The sequence below is a fragment of the Rhipicephalus sanguineus genome, unplaced genomic scaffold, assembly GCF_013339695.2.
Source record: "Rhipicephalus sanguineus isolate Rsan-2018 unplaced genomic scaffold, BIME_Rsan_1.4 Seq377, whole genome shotgun sequence".
NCBI classification, from domain to species: Eukaryota; Metazoa; Arthropoda; class Arachnida; order Ixodida; family Ixodidae; genus Rhipicephalus; species Rhipicephalus sanguineus.
The window spans coordinates 411-19,187 of NW_023615130.1; the positions used below are offsets into that span (position 1 = coordinate 411).

The following is an 18,777-nucleotide window of genomic DNA, read 5'->3' on the forward strand; positions in this document are numbered from 1 at the left end:
TCTTATACATATGTGGAATAACTGCAATATTTCTAGTTTCTTCATTATTTACGGATGGAGGACGTCCGTGTGAATCTTTCTTTGCAGTGCGAACAGATTTTCGCAAACCGATACAACAATGCGCAGGATATCCCGCCTCTTTCATCACTTTGCAGCTGGAAACTACTGCTCATCTTATGTGCGCAAGTTTTTTTTCCAATGCCCTACGTAATCATGACATCACAATTCCTCGTTTAACAATATTCGAATGCGCCGACGCGAAATTAAACACCGATTTCGCTGAACGCGGGCTATACTGCCCGCAAACATGCTCCGCAGTGAAACTTAAAAGCATGTATAAAGAAAGTGCAGATTATCAGAGCAAGGCATCTCGCAAGTGTATTCTAGTCCCATCCCTTTTTCTTTAAACATGTTTAGAATGTGCTCACTTCTTTGTACAGCCCTTGACTTGTCAATTAAAATCAAATAATCATCTGTATACCTGAACACTGTAGCACCTCTCTACAGTTTGGTTAAACCCGATCACGAGCAGCTATGGCATTAAATGCCATAGCGGCTTGCGAACAAGAAATCATTGAATAAACACGAATTCGGTGCTCCAGCTCACATTGCTCACGATAGCACGTTTTGACTACATGTATCGGCACGTGATAACTCGCGTGCCGCTTCTGCTACATCCGGTATACATCCACTCCGTAATACCTACACTGACTGTATCGTTCCTTTCGCATTTCATGCGTAGAGGTACATGCAGGTGCGTTGAGACGTGTAGTATAGGATTTAATAATGGTCAACCAGCGGCGACGCGTTTTTTTTTTTTTTCGTTTGGTGCTCCCACGACGCCAACGAGCAGCGAGCGACGGAGCAGCCGGCGGGCTCGCCGTACACACTTTTCCCATAGTGCTTCACGCGCCCGCGGGGGGGTTCTTGGATTACTTGAAAAAAGTCTATTGGTGTGCGTATTTTCTATTTCTCTAAAACGAAATTCTCACAAGAACGAACAAAAAACGCTTCCTTGGCGATTTCCTGATCGAGGGGTTCGACTGTATAACAAACTAGAGGTTCTCGCGACCACACTGCTACATGACAACGACCGCCGCGGAGTGCACGGCTTTGAGTTTGGAGTTATGTAAATGGGGGGCATCCAGGGCACTTGACGCTTCATAGCAAGTAGTGTGGAAGTGCAACAATGTTTGAAAAGTTCTGCGCGAGAGATTATCGAAGTCGAATAAGAGATTATGCGATCGAACCATGAGTGTGTGAGTGTAGCATCTGTTTCGTTCACCAAAAAGGAGATTGCCACTAACGACGTAATATTAATGAGAACTAACAGACAATAATGCCAAGGAAAGTATAGGGGATGTTATTAGTAGTAAATGTAATGTAAATGTGAAGAAAGAAAAGTGGACGAAAAGATAACTTGCCGCGGGCAGGGACCGAACCTGCGACCTTCGAATAACGCGTCCGATGCTCTACCAACTGAGCTACCACGGCGGCCATCCCCCCTCCACCTTATGGGGTATATATGTGCATTTTAAACGTGGAGTGTCAGTCAGCGCCGCCAGTAGCCATGACGGCGAGTGTGGAACACTCTTTTTCTGCCTGTTGGCGTCACATAGTACGTGAACTTATTACGAGCTGGCAGCTGACCAATAATCCCTCGCATACTACCTGAAAGTGACGAAAAAGAAAAGTGGACAAAAGTGGACGAAAAGATAACTTGCCGCAGGCAAGTTATCTTTTCGTCCACTTTTCTTTCTTCACATTTACATTACATTTACTACTAATAACATCCCCTTTACTTTGCTTGGCATTATTGTCTGTTAGTTCTCATTAATATTGTGTATAACAAAGAAAAAACGAGCCCTTAAAATTTCCACTTTCCTGTAACGACGTATAGGCATTTATAGGCTGTGGAAAGACAGAACTAAGTGTCGTATTAAGACGTAACTTATGATCATGCAACAGAAAGCCTTGATAGTGAAGCGTGGAACGAAAGAAGCCTTTGACTGAAATCCGCTCTCAAGTCATGACTAGTTTGTTATGAACCTACCATTCTCTTGTTTAGGCTTTTGTTTGTTAAAAAAAACGCCAGGCCTGCGCTAAAACCGCAGCACAGTCACAGCGAAAACTGGAAGAGCGGCGTTTCTAGAGCCCGTTGTAAGCTCTCTTGGGGCTACAATACAAGTACACTAGAAAGGTACCCACTACGCCATAAATCACAATTTTTGTGAAGTTGGGAAGCACCTTCTAAGCCATTATTTGTCATTCTGCGGAGAAGCGAGGCACCAGCTACACGTCTGTAAGGCATTATGTGAACTTTGTTGACGCGACGACTAATGACGATGAAGAATTATGGCTCAGCTCTTTGTAATTGGTTGGAAGCTTTAAACGGCCCACCAGTTATGTAATTTGCATTGGGTGACGCCCAGTCGCTATTTCCCTCTCCCGTCATGCTGTATAACATACGTTGACGTGGGAGAGAGACGGGGCGGAAGGGTGAAGAACTTTACTGAGACCCGAGGAAATGGATCATGCGCTTATGGGCTTCCTTGGCAACCAATACAAGTGCACTTGCGAGGAACCCACTACGCTATAAATCATTGTAATTTTTTAGAAGTAGGGCAGCAGGTACTGTGCCATTTTTCGTCATTCTACGGAGAGCCGTGGTACCTGCTAAACGCATGTAAGGCATTATGCGCACTTTGTTGATGCTGTGCCTGATGACGATGAAGAATTATGGCAGAGCCATTTGTAATGGGTTGGAAGCATTCAACAACCTACTCGTTGCGCAATTCGCATTGTGTGACGCCTGGTTACAGAATTGGCGTTGTGCGACGCTTGGTGCTTATTTTACTCTTCTACCACGCTATATTGCATATGCTAATGTGGTTCCTTCCCGACATGAAGCCTGTATAGGACCTTTTTGCAAAGCAGTTTCAAGCACCGGCAGTTGTATTCGCGGCTTTAGTATATTAGGCAGTGAAGTTAAAGTATTAGCTTATGCAGACGATGTCGCTTTCTTTTGCACAGATAAACCAAGTGTAGAAAATGTGGTATCTACAATTGAAAAGTTTGGCGTTGTATCAGGAGCGCGTTTAAATGCCTCTAAGAGTTTAGGACTATGGTTTGGCTCGTGGGGTACCACGCCGAATCAGTTCGCAGGGATTAATTGGACACGAATCCCGCCAAAATACCTCGGAGTACCACTGGACGCGTATAGATTCAGTGCGCATTACTGGAAGGAGCGCGTTCCTAAGCTTGAACGACAGGCCCAGACATTTGTTCCCCATCGACTTTCAATATTCGGGAGAGCTGAAGCTTGCAATACTTTCCTAGCAACAAAGCTTTACTACGTATTGCAACTTATCCATTGCGCGAGATTTTATATACAACGCTTTCATCGGATTTTTGCTACTTTCATATGGTCTTCGACTTTTGAGCCCATGCGTCGTGACAACATTTTCAGGCCAGTTAGTGAGGGTGGGTTGGGATTAGTACATCTTTATCTATGGCAAACAGTTTCACGGTTCTTTTTTTTTTTCGAGACAATTCCCATCCCGTAATCCGTTCATTCTTGCAGGTTACACTTGTTGATTGCTTGCCAGACTTAGTTGTTTCATCAAACTTCTCCGAACGCCCGTGTTTGTGGGGATTCATGCAGGAAGTTTACCTCGCAGTTCGGTTCCTTAAAGCTCGCTTTTCCATGGAATACCTGTACACAGTCTCGCGCAAGGTACTATATAAGGATTTACTAACTATGCTCTTCCCGCCTCCGTTGTACCGTTCATTGTACTCCGATCTTTCAGGCCACGATGTGTTGAAACGTGTGCGCAAAATGTATATTCCTCCTAATTCAAAAACATTTTTCTATAAACTCCACTCTGAAACACTTCCGGTAAGCACATGGTTGAAAAGAAAAGGTATTTTTGTCTCTTCTGTTAACTGCCGTCTATGTGATGTGCCGGAAACAATAGAACATTGCTTTATTAGCTGCAAAGACGCTATTCTGTTCTGGGATGTCCTTCAGAGAGCACTGAAGAAACGTTTTGTCGTCAATTCTCACACCATACGTTATCTTATACCAACATCGCTTGATGAAGTGCCATATGATATGTTTTTCCTCGTGGGTATGCCTAGCTTATGGAAGACACGTATGCAGGACCGTAACGCAGAACCACCATTTCTTCAAGCATGCACTTCATTCGCATGACTATTCAGCTAAAGGACATTTATGATGACCTGGACTTTAGACCGGACTGGTACCCCTCTTGGTGAGGTGCTCGGCCTCACCACCTTTCTAGTATAACACGATGTGAAGAACTCTCACCGTTCTACTGCACGTTGTAGCCATCGAGTGTGCACTTAGTAACGCTTGAGCGCATATTGTCGCTATGTGATTGTACCTTTGCTTGCTTTATTTGTGCTATTATTGTGCACTGTAATACTAAGTGTGATAAATACCATGAAAGAAAAAAAGAACCGGCATGGCTCAGAGGTTGAATACTGGGCTCCCACGCAGAGGGCCCAGGTTCGAACCTCGTTCCATCCTGGAATTTTTTTCCTATTTCGTTTTTTTTTTTTATTTCGAGCGATACTGGTTACGGACACCGGCGGCGGTGGCGGCGGCGGCGGCGGACAACTACGGCGCCGAAAACGGCCGGTGAAATGATCTCATAACAGCTTTCGCTGTAAAAGTGTCCATAGAGTAAACTGCATATTTTCCCTAAGTTACGCATTCTGTGGATCACGAAGTACGCTTACAAGATTTCAATGAATGTGTGTGCATTACATGTCCACTCTCCTAACTCACTATTTGCAGTAAGCGCCCTCGAAAAGTTTACGACGGACTGCTATGAGGCCTCTACTCCATCTTACTATGTCACTGTGCTGTGTGTTCCGCGCCGACCCGGAGTTCTCTTTTAACACGAAAGTGTTTATGCCGGGGTCCACCAAGACTTCAGTGACGTATTTTCGTCACGGAAATGACGTCGAAAAAATTCACACGATCACATGGCAAAGAAAAACGTTCCGTCAATGGGCATCCAACCCACGACCGCTCGGTCCGCAACAACAGATGCCGGGCACGCTATTCACTCTGCCACGGTCACAGACTCTAGAGGTGTTACAAACGCGCCTTTTATATCTACCACACTCCCGGTCGGCGGGGTGGTGTTGCCCTCAGGGCGCGGTAAAGTAATTCGTCATTACTGTGACCTCCGCGATTAGCACCTGCAACGCGTTACATGTCCGTCCCATTCAGCGCGTTTTCAATAGAAGTTCAATTTCGTCAATCCCTTCACACACTGCGAGGTGGCGACGTTCGTCCAAGCGTCGTAAAAGCTTCGGCCTCGCTCATAGCATCACGCTAATCCAAACCAAAAAAAAAACATCACAGCATATCCACGGAGTGAATGATGATGAGTGGCGAAGCTGCGGAGGTTCATCGGTAAACCGTGAATCTTCCGTGAATTCTGCCCAGTACATCATCACCGACGTGAGATCGGGCGCGTTATACTAAAGGTTCGATGCGAGTTATGACGACTTGCAGCTCACTTTAATTTTACATGTACGCTGTGAATTTTCATTGTTTAGAAAACCATTACTTTAGAAAACATCTGGCGTCTTTCGTTAAGCAGCTGGCGTCTTTTCGTTTTGCTTTAGAAACATCTGGCGTTCTTTCGTTTTGCTTTTAGAAAACATCTGGCGTCTTTCGTTGGTTTATTTCATCAATCAACGGCGTTTTGAACAAAATTTTATTGTTTAATCACAGGAGAAATCTCACCAGGCACTACCTTGGAGGTAAACAATGGCTGCTAATGGGAATGAGAGACAGAAGAAGTCGGCTTTTAGACACTTCTACTTCTACTAACGTTTCCTACTGGAACATGCCAATGGCTGCTAATGGGGAATGAGAGACAGAAGAATTCGGCTTTCAGTTAACGCGCACGCTGCGAATTTTTTATTGTTCAACAACGCACAGGAGAAATCTCCCACCGGCACCACCTTGGAGGTCAAGATCTGGTACTAGCGTTACGACTGGTTACGCACTACGAGGGACGAACGGGTGCCGCTTTAAGGAGCTTCGCCCCTAAAATAGCTGTGCGACGCGCGCTGCCTCACCTGGCTGAACACCGCGTTCCCCGCACACGCGCTCGCCCGAGAAAAATCGCGGCAGGGCTACCGGGGCGCGCGGCAGCGTATTATGATTTCCTGGCGCGGAAGCGCACGCGAGGGAGAAAAAAGAGAGAGCGAGGAGGACGCCAGCGGCCCCTCGATACCCTCGACGAGCGCTTGCCGCCATTGGTTCTTCTCTTGGGGCCACGTGGCTGGGCTGGCGAGCACGTTTCCGCACGCACGGAGGAGTGTTTACGGCTGTTCCATCGTTCGGAAGCACCCCTCGCCACGCCGAGACGCCGCAGATACGCGCGCCGAGGGCGTCTGCAAGCGGGTTTCGATAGTTTCGATGAGCAACGTGGTTCCGAGTGTCAACGTAAAGTGCCCCCGCGTCGACCTGTGCACGGACGGCGACGCACACGAGTGGATCGCCAGCTACAGTAGGAAAACCAACACGACATGGATCGTCGACAAGGAAACCCGAAATCCAAAGAGGCAAGTTCACGTGTTCGTTTCTTTTACAAGTGGCGAATAGGCCCAGTCTAATAATAACATTTGATGATATCGACGCCAATCGCGGAAATGCTAAATGCGAAGCGCTGAATGCTCGCTCATCGTATCGAAAGGCGCGACGCTGTGTTTTGGACTGAATGCTGCAATGATATTGTGCACTAAAGCCGCAGCTGCAGCATGGAAATGCCGCTGCTGAAGTCCGCAAAACTGTCAATGACTGGTACGATTAGTGTACTTGAAAGGTTGTTTTGAACTGAAACCAAGAGGCCTCTGTTTTCACTGTGAAGTTTGGTGATATTGTGTGATTATTTTCCATATTTGGAAAGCCATGCCTGAAATAGCCGCGTCCATTGAACCATGCTTAACTTCAGATTTTATCACCAACTTTTACTATTGCGGCCCTGTCGCCCGTTTGGCTCGTTCAAAAGTTTGAGTGGCAGATCGGATCGCGCCGCAAGCAACGCACTGCTGAAGCATAAGGCCATGCAGGCCCGTAGCCAGGAATTTTTTTCGCGGTGCGCCCACTTGCTGAAAACTTTGACTATTTGAGCAAAACGCCTATTTCCATTATTATTTTCGGTAAAACACCATATATCATAAAATTTGGGGGGGGGGGGGGAGGGGGCGGGCCCCCGCCCGCCCCCTCCCCTGGCTACGGGCCTGCGGCCATGTAATGTTTGCATTTTCGATAGTCCATTTTCGCGTGTTTACGCCCCCATTTAACATTTCTACATGTCACTGTACGTCCTAGACCACGCGGTCACCCTTAGCGTCGCGCCTTTCGATACGATGAGCGAGCATTTAGCGCTTTCGCATTTAGCATTTTTGCAATTGGCGTCGATATCATCAAATATTATTAGACTGGCCTCACCACTTGTAGAAGAAACGAACACGTGAACTTACCTCTTTGGATTTCGGGTTTCCCTGTCGACGATCCATGTCGTTGGTTTTCCTACTGTAGCTGGCGATCCACGTGTGCGTCGCCGTCCGTGCACAGGTCGACGCGGAGGCACTTCACGTTTGATGCACTTCACGCAGTTAGAACTTGCGTCTAACTCACGCGTGAACGTCCGCGTGCTCATCGAAACCTGATCGATGTTACATGGGCTATGAGATCTGGCGTTTATTTCGCACGTAGGCGTACTCGTGTTCAACATGTCACTCGGAAGCACGTTTATTGAAACCCGCTCAATTTTCGGTGGAGGCGAAAATGTCTGAGGCCCGTGTACTTAGATTTAGGTGCACGTTAAAGAACCCCAGGTGGTCGAAATTTCCGGAGCCCTCCACTACGGCGTCTCTCATAATCATAGCGTGGTTTTGGGACGTTAAACCCCAGAATTATTATTATTGAAACCCGCTCAACGTGAGATGGGCAAGCGGAACTCGGAACAGGCGCGCGTACTTGAGCGTCCGCCATGTGCGTGGCGCGAATCTGCCGCGTGGCTAGGAGGAGGGTGCTTCCGTACGATGGAACAGCCGTAAAACACTCCTTGCGGGCGTGCATTCGTAAACGCTCTCGCGTGCCCAGCCACGTGACCTAAGAGGAGAACGATAGCGCGCAAGCGGTCGCGGAGGAGCCGCTGGCGTCCTCCTCGCTCTCTCTATTTTCTCTCTCGCGTGCGCTGCCGCGCCAGGAAATCATAATACGCTACCGGGCGGCACGACGCGCTTGCGTTTCCCTCTACTCCGGCCGTAGTGTTCAATCACATTTAACAAGCCGCGGGATGGCGACCATGTTCTGCGTCCAATATGCGACGCTCTTCGGCTATCACACCTCGTTCTCTGATTACGCTTTCACCGTTAACTACAGCTACCACAAGGATTTGTTTAATCATTTAACATGGACGTTAGTCGTCGGGATGGAGATGTACCACCAATCATCAAAGTGGGTGCATACACGGTGAACGGTAACATAGCTGCCAGACATCAAATACATTACGCAAACTCTCTTATATCAATGTACAGTGAACTTCAGTTATTCTGTAAGGGCACGCTTTACTTTCGTGTTATTCCGATTCCTACGAGGGAGGGATCAACCATCTTTTTCTGTTTTCACGCAATATGCATCAGAAAACGCGCATGGTTCGAGACGAAAAAGGCATGAAGAAGGAAACCTGCACACCAAGCGTGCCCGGGCAAGCGGAATTCGGCGATGACCCGCATCACATTGACGCGTCCCGAGTAATCCTTTGTGAAAGAGTCTATTGCGTTTTCTGGAGAGCACTCAAGCAATGGCGGAGGCAGATAGCAAACATACGCGCATGAGGCAAGCTTGGCGACCATCTGCGGTGGCTAAAGATAAGAGAATCGTTTACGCTCGAACTGGGCACGGGTGCAATTCAGTTAGGCGCTGCACGCACGGCATTTGGTATAAGCAGAGCAGATAACTCCTCCAACGGCGGTGATTACTTGCATACAATTCGGGTATCGGACAACGCAATGCGTCCTACAAAGGTAAGTACAAGACTACAGGGCTCCTTAAGCATTGAGGAAAGTCAGTGATTCACCGCGAAACCACCGTACGATCACGATGATGCGCGAGTGGTTAAATGTGCTCAACCCAATTTGGTTCTTGAAGGTGAGGAGGAGGTGTTAGGTTATATGCCCTCGTCACAGTTCGCGTAGCTTTTCGGTGTATAGCATGTTCATGCACCGGTCTATGACGTCGAGTCAATCAAAATAGGGTTTCACAGGCCACCTCAGATTACAAGCAACCGAAGTAATGCACTAAACACGCATCAAGTGGCGTCGCTTGATGGCGCATTAGCTGCACGCTGCTAAGAATTTATGGCACCCAGAAATAACTCATGCGGCTTCAAAGCTTGAGTTGTTCATTTCTTGTCTTATCACGCTATCGTTGAGGCAGCTCTCGAGCTATGCCCACTGTTATCTCTCTTCAATAAAGTTATTCTCTCTACGGCGGAGGTACTCCGCTTGTGTCAAGCGACAAGATCCGAAGCACTTTTAAAGGGACCGACAACTGCCCAAATATGAAATGAGTTGACTCCACTGATGTAAAGATTGTCCGTCGCACTGAGTCAAACCAACCCTGTTTTTTTCGTGAGAGATGAATTTATATTTTTATTTCTTAAATGAAAGTCGCGAAAAATGACCTGTGGCGCCTCTGGCGGCAAAAGCATGAACGATCCGACGAAGGCGGCCACGTGACCGTTGATTACTGTACGCGGTCGACGATTTTTTTGTTAGTACTGAAATATTGTTCGTTTCTTTATATTAAAATGTACTACTCCATAAAAATGTCACATATGCCTGCGTTAGTAGTATGCATTAAAGTGGCGCTGCCTTCGCGTGACGTAATGATCCCATGCTCGTCAGCGCGTCTTGAGCAACTTTTCAGCGTGCTCATGCAACCGTGCACGCAGTTTCCAAGTCGCTAAGATTTTGGAGCGACATAGTTTTGCTACCTATACTTTCTCTCAGAAATGACGCGCGCTGCTATTCGGTGCGGCCGTGCATATGCACAGTTACGTTTTCGATTACTTGGCTTGGCTCGTGTATAGAGAGAGTAACGACGCCGGGACAAGCCATCCATGACACAGGCGCAGGCAACGTTGGGCGCAGGCGCACAGAACGCTGTACAAATACCGGGAAGGTGTATAAAGCCACACATCTCACTGTAACAGCTCGCTATTTTCAAAAATGGTTGGAAAGCTCAAAATAAAGGTGGTTAAGCATAGTTAGAGTAACTCCTGCGAAAGTAGAACAACGACAGCTTTCACAAGGGCTAGCGGAATCGCTATCAATTATCAGCGTTGCTGGAGCAAGCCTCCATGCGTGTTTGGAGCCTTTCAAATCGAAAAATACTGGTTATAAAATAACTACGTGCTTTTCGGATAAACCACTGCAGCTACAAACGCTACGAAGGGTGAGCTTCCTGTCGCGCCGTAAAAAACTGTGTCGAGAAAAATCAGTTGTCGGTCCCTTTAAGGAATACTCGTCGCTGCAGTGTTTTACGCACAAGGAGCACTTGTACACAAAAAAAATCGCTATTTCCTTTATTCAGACATCTTGCAATATCCAACGTACTACAGGGGCCAACGTATCATGGCAATATATTTTCATACAAATATATTGAAAGAGTTCTCAAAGCGCCGTCGTATCAGGCATAGGCGTGCGCAGGGGGGGGCAAAGGGGGCGAGAAGGGGGGGCGCAAAGTCAGCCCTATACATTGTAGGGGGGCGATAGGGGGGGCGCAAAGGCAGCCGCATACATTGACATAATAGGGAGGGGGGGCGCTGCGACGAACCTTCGCCCCCCCTGAAGGGCAACCCTGCGCACGCTTATGGTATCAGGTGATTTATGAAATTACTACAGTTTTCTTTCGCATGCATCTCACTCGCAAGGATAAAAAATTGCAACAGCCTCCATGAAAGATATTGCACCCTAGGCGCTCTTCCTAAGAACGGGGGCCGGTTTCACTAACCTTCTCCTTCGTAAGTGTTTTTTTTTTTCATTGGCAAACCGGATCTCTAATGCTAGTCCAGCATAAGGATTGGCTGGAGTATTCTATTACGAATATTTTCAGCGTAAGACGTTTCTGTGAATACGGGCCCAGGATTGTTGCAAATCTTATGCACTTAAGAAACTCTCGCCAGGAAGGACAACTATAAAGAATTGTCCTTTACGAGGTCATCACAACCCTCTTTGAAGTTTCGTCGAAGGATCAAAGCACCCACCAAAGTGCTTCTCGATTCTCTGGCAACAGCCAGGCATATCCGGTCATTTCCCCTCTTCGCGACCACCTGGACGCACAAGGGCAAATTGTTCCATGATAGCATTACAGGGCACCTGTTGCGGGCACCTTGAACAAATTGAACAAAGCCGTCATGCCTGTTGAATCAGGAAATAGAAATTCCTGATTCTGAAACGGTGCGGCACTCGTGGTTGCCGGCAGGAGAGAACTCCGTCGTCACCCAGCGTCTCCTCGAACCGGTCGCGGGCGTTCTCTATGGAAGCGACGAAGGCTTCGGCCTTTTGCTGCGAACGGAACCGGTAAAGAGGCGAAAACTTGGACGACAGCAACGCTGCGAGTGTGTGCCGGCCAGCACCCACGACGTGGCGGAGCAGTTCGACTAACGTGTTAAAGCCGCCGGGCCTGAAGATCTGGGCTAGTGGCGTGGGATTCTTGATGGCGATAACCTTGAACCACTCGTACATGCCGAATCGCATCTCGGGCAGGTGCAGCTGATTCGCTTCAAGCCCGTGAGCCGCAGTGAGGTATTGGGTGACCTGTTCATTGCAAAGAGACAAGAAACGTTCTAGGAACGATGCGGCCTACTTTCATCACTACTACAAGAGAGCCACAAAGTTTCGATATACAAAAACCATCAGTTGTTCCCAGCGCACTTGCCTATAGAGCTTTCGAGCGGCGTGCGAGACCTCGCGGTTTTGACCTCAAGTTAGTCACGCCGCGTGTAAAGGAATTTTCTTTGTACATGAGGATGCAACATTCGGGCCATTGCTATTTTAGCTACTTACTGCGCCTGAAGACAATAGACAGGTAAACAGAAGCATGCGGAACTGGTTGGTGGTATATCCAACGACAGAAGGTTCCACCATCCCCTTGTACTTAGGGGAATTTACAGGCACACTTCATGCGGCTTAGTGCCACTGATAAAAGGGAGCATGCGGCGAAAGTAACTTGAACAGCTGGAAGCGTGGCTAGAGACTGCCAGCCCATCTAGCACCGTAACTCAATGCGAGTAGTCTTCATACAGTTGTGGACGGTAAACCGCGCACATAGAGTTAGCCACCGACTTCTGAATAGCATTTGTTACACAGCACTCCCGTGCTATGTAACAATGCAGCGGAAGTTGTGCACTACTTATATTTTGGAATGTGAGCTCAGGAAATGCGACTTCGACGAATACACCCCCGCCCGCTCTCTCGTCATTCATCGGTAATCAGCTGTGATTACATTGCTAATTCCCGGTTGTGCTAAGCATTCCTCTAGCATGACAAACTTATACAAGGCAAGAGCATAGTAATTGGTGGAAACGCATATTGAAATTCAGTTTCAATATCGGGCAAGGTTTTATCTGGTGAAACGATCTCCCGGCTATTAACATTTTAAGGCTCTACTTGAATATGCGCGCACGAAGCCTCAGGTGTATATACACGTGTCATAGCCTCATGTAAATATGCTCTCTCAACTGGCTAACGAGGTCTGATCGTCTTAGGGCAGATATTCGGTCTATCGCTCCGCACGTCCATCAAAATACAATACCATGTCCTTTGTTTTAAGGAAACGGACAAAGTGTCTGTGAGGAGGTTTTATGAAAGTACTGACCCGTCTAACTGCCCGTCGCATATCAGTGGTCACACGGCTGATGAAAAGGCTCCCTTCATTGTCCATGTAATACAGCTTCAGAGCCTTCAGATTTACCTGAAAAAGAGAGTCAAATTCGTAACCGTTTGCACGGCCCACAATATTTTCAAATAACGTTAAATATTCTTTCAGTGATACCATATTGCAACCCTTTATAAAAATGACGCGTTGGTTTCATCAATCGGAAATACACATCAATTCGTAGTGAATGATTTAGCAAGGTCTAGCGCGTCTTCCATGCTCTTTAAGGCGATCAGCATCCTAAGAATACTTTAAACACTTTCCAGTACTTGTCTTAGCTACAAATCGTTTTCTTGCAGCAGGGTTATCGTGTGTTCAGTGGTCGTACGGATAGAGCATCGGGCTGCTGTTCGAATGCTGGGAAGTGGGTTCGAAACTAGCTGCCGGACATATCGCAGTCACTGGCTGTGTCATACTTTAATTGACATCTTTGATGCCATATTGATTTTCTCGGTATCTAACACTACAACACTGGCAACGTGCCTTTCTACAAAAATTAATCATAAAATATAAAACATAACTCACCAATTACAGAAACATCATAAGTTGGATTGGTAATGACGCGACGTCGCAAGTTACTTTTTGTGAATAATGCGCCGGCAGCTTCGAAATCATAGAGGTCAATTAACTAGAATACTCTAATACCTGCGCGACAGTTTACTTAAAAGAAAAGTTCGGGTAATTCGTAGCAGAAGAAATGAAATTTTGTTAATTTCTTCCTGAGTCCCTAGCTTCTAATATGAACAACTTCTGGTAGGTAATTTATGAAATGAGTGGTTCCTTATTTCAGCGCGCAAGTTCCTTCATTTACACGCCATATAGAAAAAGACGCAAATAATTGGACATACTTGTTCATTTAGTCTTAACTTGTTGGTTGTAGGCCAGGACATTCAGCAAAAGCGGCAGGTCCTCCGCAAACCGGCCAGTGGTCCAACGCAGTTAAAACTGCGCCACGTTTTCTCCGAACTCTGGCATCAGGCCAGTATTTGGCACTACTCCTGTAGGTAGCACGACAAGTTCCGAGATCAGGAAAATGGGGAAGCGCCATAATTCTCTCCATTTAAAACATTTCAAACGGCCCTTTGAAACTACAATGCTTTTCGAACCGAGCAGTTGTCAATGAAGCAGCGTCATGGTTCTATCACAGGCAGTGAAAATTAAAAGACGTGTTTAATACCAAAGTTCAAGGGCCGAATTCACAAAACGTCTCTTTCGCAAATGCTCTTTCCTATTGGCCAGTCGGCTTCTCTAATATGTCCGGCATCAGGATTGGTTTAAACACTCTCTTAAGGACACTATTATTGTGAGACGTTTTTTTTTTTTTTTGAAAATGCGCTCTGGATTGTAAGCTTCTTACGTTTTTGAGACCAAAATGTTTTGACCGACAAGTTTTTCCAGATGATTTGTTTAATGACTCGTCGCAACTGCAGGCCGCAACGGGATGCCCAAATTGATGGACGCGGACCTGGGTGCTCACATACACTGTCGTAATGTGTGGCCGGGACACTAGGAACCAACCTCGGGCTAATGTGCACGACACTGTACAGTTGAACTACAGCGGTGGGTGGTGGAACAAAAGAATGGAAGTTCGAAATTATAAGGAAAACTTGATTTGCAGTTAGCACCAGCTGTTGGCTTGTGGCCGAAAATGCCGCAGTAGGCGGATGGTATTCGCACGCTTCCCGCAGCGTCTGTGCCAAGGCCAATCAGGGATCCAGCTGCTGCAAGAAGGCTTCCCTCTCCACCTGTGGTTCGTGAAAAGAATCAGAAGTCAATACCAGCCTGTGCTCATTGGATACGACGAGACTGCATAAGTTTCTTTACACATACGTTCTTCTTCAAACAATCAGCTATATCATTTGATTTTGTCTGCAAGGTTACTAGCATATTTTTTGTCTGTTCACGCCTATTCGAAGAATTCTTGGAGTTTAAAGGACCCTTCCTGATCAGATATGGAGGGCGCCAAGTGGAACACCGTTACTCAGTCGCACCTTTCCTGTCACTGTTTAATGCGCAAGTTTATGACCTTGCACGTTGTTGGACTATAATAGCGGCCGAGCAGTGGCGTAGCCGGGGGGGGGGGCACACGGGCAGGTGCCCCCCCCCCCCCCCCCGAAATCTTTTTCGCCATGGCATGCAGAGCACAAAATGACACTCGACCACATATGCCTGCCCGGCCCTATTCAAATCAAGGAGGTGCCCCCCCCCCCCCCCGAAAAAAATTTCTGCCTAAGACCCTGTGGCTGAGGACCCCTGACAAGAACTGTGCACTTCCTCCCATGACGCCTGGAAAACAGAGAACCAAATGGGGGGCGTTGTCAGAAGCCCGTCATAGCTTCGTTTTCATTTTGCATGCATTACTGAGCTCGTTTTCTTTCGAAAAACATATTGGGAGGGAAGGAATCTTTGGTGATATTTGCCCCCCCCCCCTAATGTAGAGCGTCTCCCCGCCTATGTTGGCAGGGATTCAACAGTTAAAAAAAATATGGCTGCACAAATGGACACAAGAGTACTAAATATACAAGAATAACCCAACTCAAAGAACCAAAAGTGAAACTGGATAGCGAGTGCCTCCTGAAGGGGCATCGCCTCGTGTGCTTTCGGAATTATGAGAATACCAGAGAATGAAAGAAGTGCGTGGCAACACGCAAAATCAGGCGCATAGTATGAACTTTACAAACGTATGCCCAGACCCGTAGCTGCACTGGCAGATATGCGCGAAGCACATACCGCTGCTTCCGCCGGGGCTTCGGCGCGTGTCATGCGGGTTCCGTGTGCAGCCATCCACCAAGTTGTGGGACTCGCCCCACATGCACAGCTCAGGCACGTTGGTCAGTGCCAGTGGGATGGCGCCGGCTCGCCGCAAGGAGGCCACGCTCGGAGCATCTTCCTCGGCGCGTCGCCCATGCCAGTAGAGGGAGCCCGCGTCATGTCGCATGCCTGTGACGGGAACACAGGCTTACAGGTTTAAGTGCGGTGTCCGAAATTCCACGATACTAAGACACTAATATTTCGACAACGCTAATAATTTCATTACTTTCTGAATGACTTAGTCACACAAATTCAAAAATAAAAAAGAAGATCAGGAGCCTATCAAGAAATTAGATGACGCAAACCATCAAGGAATGACATCGCTATCTTTGGCACGCTCTTTCCTTTTGCCTGCCTTTCCTTGGTGGTTTGCGTCTTCTGATTTCTTGAAGCATGCACTAACTAGCCCAACAACAAGATTTACTGGAGGAGTCATTTCCCTGTCGGGCCTAACCCACTGCTTTTCTTTCTTTCTTCTTTCTTTCTTTCTTCTTTCTTCTTTCTTTCTTTCTTTCTTTCTTTCTTTTTCTTCTTTCTTTCTTTCTTTCTTTCTTTCTTTCTTTCTTTCTCATTGCGCAATGCTCCCTCTTAATGTAAGCGTTCAGCTTTATTATCAGCTTTATTCAGCTTTATTCAGGTTTATTATTATTAACGCTGTTTTCGGGTTGAATCGGCATGGCGTCTTTCATGTGCTTGCCAGCGTTCGTCAGCGTCTAGAAGGGTCCAACGAAAGTACAACCATGCGATCATGGAAAGGCGGGTTAGGCATTCAATTTTCTCGAAGTCGGAATTTTCCTGAAACGTGCAATTCCTGATATCGCCAACTTACTCGTTGTCCAGCAGATCGCTATTAGTTCGCTAACACGAAGTATTTCAATGAAGCGTTCGCGGTTAAGTTTAGTTCGCGTTGGGAAAGCATCAGCACGTAGGCACTCGCTTTGGGACCGAGGGGACCCAATTCAGACCTCAGCCCCGGAAATAAAATTTGTTTTGGTTCATTTATTCTTTGGTGCGCGCTACCTGTGGGCTAGGAGGGTTTTTTGGAACACCACCTTCACCAGCTTGAGAGGTCAGTCAATACAAGCTTCGCTTGAAGAAGCGCGCTCCCGTTTACGGTGGTATACGCCAGCTTTGCATGTGTAATGCCGAATGCGTAACTACGCTAGTGACCGTGGCAGATACTTGTACACGCATCTGCGTTACCAGTACAGTTTTTAACCATTGAAATAAGAATGGGGTGTTCGAGAAAGGACTTTGTGCCACTACAGACATGCGTGATGATACAATAAAAATTTCAAATTGCCCACTTTTTTTAAACTTTTCACAGCAGTTCCAGAAAAATAAATGTGCTGATCTTCTTCACCGAGTGTAAACCGCTGCCCTTGGAGTCACTCGAAAACATTCAGGGTACGTCAGAACTCTTGACTTGCTACCCTGTTTGCGTGTGAGTTACGATAAATCGCCACCGCAAGATTTCGATTGATTAACGTTTGGTTCGAATGCTGCACGTTACATATACGCGCCCCTTGTTGCGTTCGAGCTCCGCACTTTACCTGTGCTAAGAATGAACTCTGCCAAAAATGTCACTAATAATGTTCACATTCCCTGCCTCCACACGTTGCGCAGTTTGCATTGGTTATGCGTCCGATATCAGAGTTACTTTTCACACTACACGACGAAGTACATGTTTCATGTAAAATGTTTCTCGATTAGGTGCGCTTTAGTTACTGCTTCTTCGCAAAGACTACACAGTTATATGTCACTAGGCAGGAACGAACAATGTAACGAATAATGCACACCATAAGGAGTGTTAATGCACTTTTGCGCGCTTATAGTCTGGGTTTGTGCCATCGTTGTCCACGCATTGCAAAACCACTATCTCTGCCATCTTCCATTTCAATTACGCTAACTAAGCCACACCGTCACAAACAGTTCCATGCAATAAACACTTTGTCATACACTTTGTCATACACTTTGTCAAACGCTTTAAGTGTGACGGAAAGGTCCGTGGTACTCTATATGTGTCATCTACCAGCTTCTGCAAACTTCAGTATGGTCTCGTTAACAATAAATATCTCTGTCCTTGGTTTTCAGAAATCCGCAAGTAACCTCTGATGGCAATGCTGTTCTTGGAAGTGAACGGTAAGCCCAGCAGTGGCTTTTCCTTGGTCATTTGACTTGCGCTCATTGTTCCCGATGCGACCAGTCTGTCGACTTCCTCGGCATCTTTGAGAGCTCTTCAAACCTCTCCTCGACGACAGCGTTGATGATGGGCGCACTCCGGATGCGTCTGATGTAGGCCGACACAAGGTCCACGCTTTTGACCTGCAAGGACGAGGAAGAGAAAAGTGTACGATTGCAACAAGTGTTTGCTTGTTTCCGTTGGTTCGTTGGACGACAAACCAAAGGATGCATTTGTCTTGTGTAATAGGCAGCTACAAAGGCTCGACTTCTGTCATGGTGTCAAACGGTATCGGTGCATCACTTACACCAATAGACAATTCAAGTACGAAGGGGGAAATTCTGTAAGGCTCTTTCCTTTTTTTTTAGGCCCAACCTGATTGAGGTACAACACAGCCATCGTAGCTCAATTGGTAGAACATAGAACGATGTGACTCGAAGGTGTGGGTTCGGGCACTACCGACGGCAAACGTTTTTTTCTCAATCCTAATGGATTACAGTAATTACATATTTGTAAACTACAGCTAAAGGTAAAAAATAAGTAATGTTCCTTATGCCTTCATTGGCTTAATTGTCTGTTGCACTGCGTGCTGGTCGGTGTTACCCCGCATCTCCACTATAAACTGCTGCGATTGATGAGAGTCTATTTACAAATGACGGCTTGTAGAGATCATGCATTGCCCAGACAGCCGCCGAGGACCCGCAGTGGCTCGCGCAGAGTTCCCCGTCCCCTCTCCCTCCCCCTATTCGCACCATCGCAGTATATTTGAAATTGTGTAGCTTCA

General features: G+C 46.9%; 1 protein-coding gene across 1 annotated transcript; it reads right to left on the reverse strand.

Moving 5' to 3' along the window:
- Nucleotides 1-11,595: 11,595 nt before the first annotated feature.
- On the reverse strand, nucleotides 11,596-18,041 carry LOC119377168 (fatty-acid amide hydrolase 2-A-like). The gene is made up of 6 exons (XM_037646751.2): nucleotides 17,921-18,041; nucleotides 15,731-15,940; nucleotides 14,626-14,745; nucleotides 13,849-13,998; nucleotides 12,941-13,036; nucleotides 11,596-11,880 (listed from the first exon to the last, which is right to left on the reverse strand). The coding sequence occupies exons 1-4, from the start codon at nucleotides 17,997-17,999 to the stop codon at nucleotides 13,940-13,942; spliced, it is 468 nt and encodes a 155-aa protein (XP_037502679.1). The 5' UTR covers nucleotides 18,000-18,041; the 3' UTR covers nucleotides 11,596-11,880; nucleotides 12,941-13,036; nucleotides 13,849-13,939.
- Between the last annotated feature and the right edge of the window lie 736 nt (nucleotides 18,042-18,777).

Excerpts from the sequence above, each read along its gene's own strand:
- LOC119377168 (XM_037646751.2), bottom strand. The coding sequence starts at position 17,999 with ATGAGCGCAAGTCAAATGACCAAGGAAAAGCCACTGCTGGGCTTACCG. Across the intron at positions 14,746-15,730 it reads AAGCCCCGGCGGAAGCAGCG|GTGGAGAGGGAAGCCTTCTT; the intron begins GTATGTGCTTCG and ends CACGAACCACAG. Across the intron at positions 13,999-14,625 it reads CGGCCACAAGCCAACAGCTG|GAGTAGTGCCAAATACTGGC; the intron begins GTGCTAACTGCA and ends TGCTACCTACAG.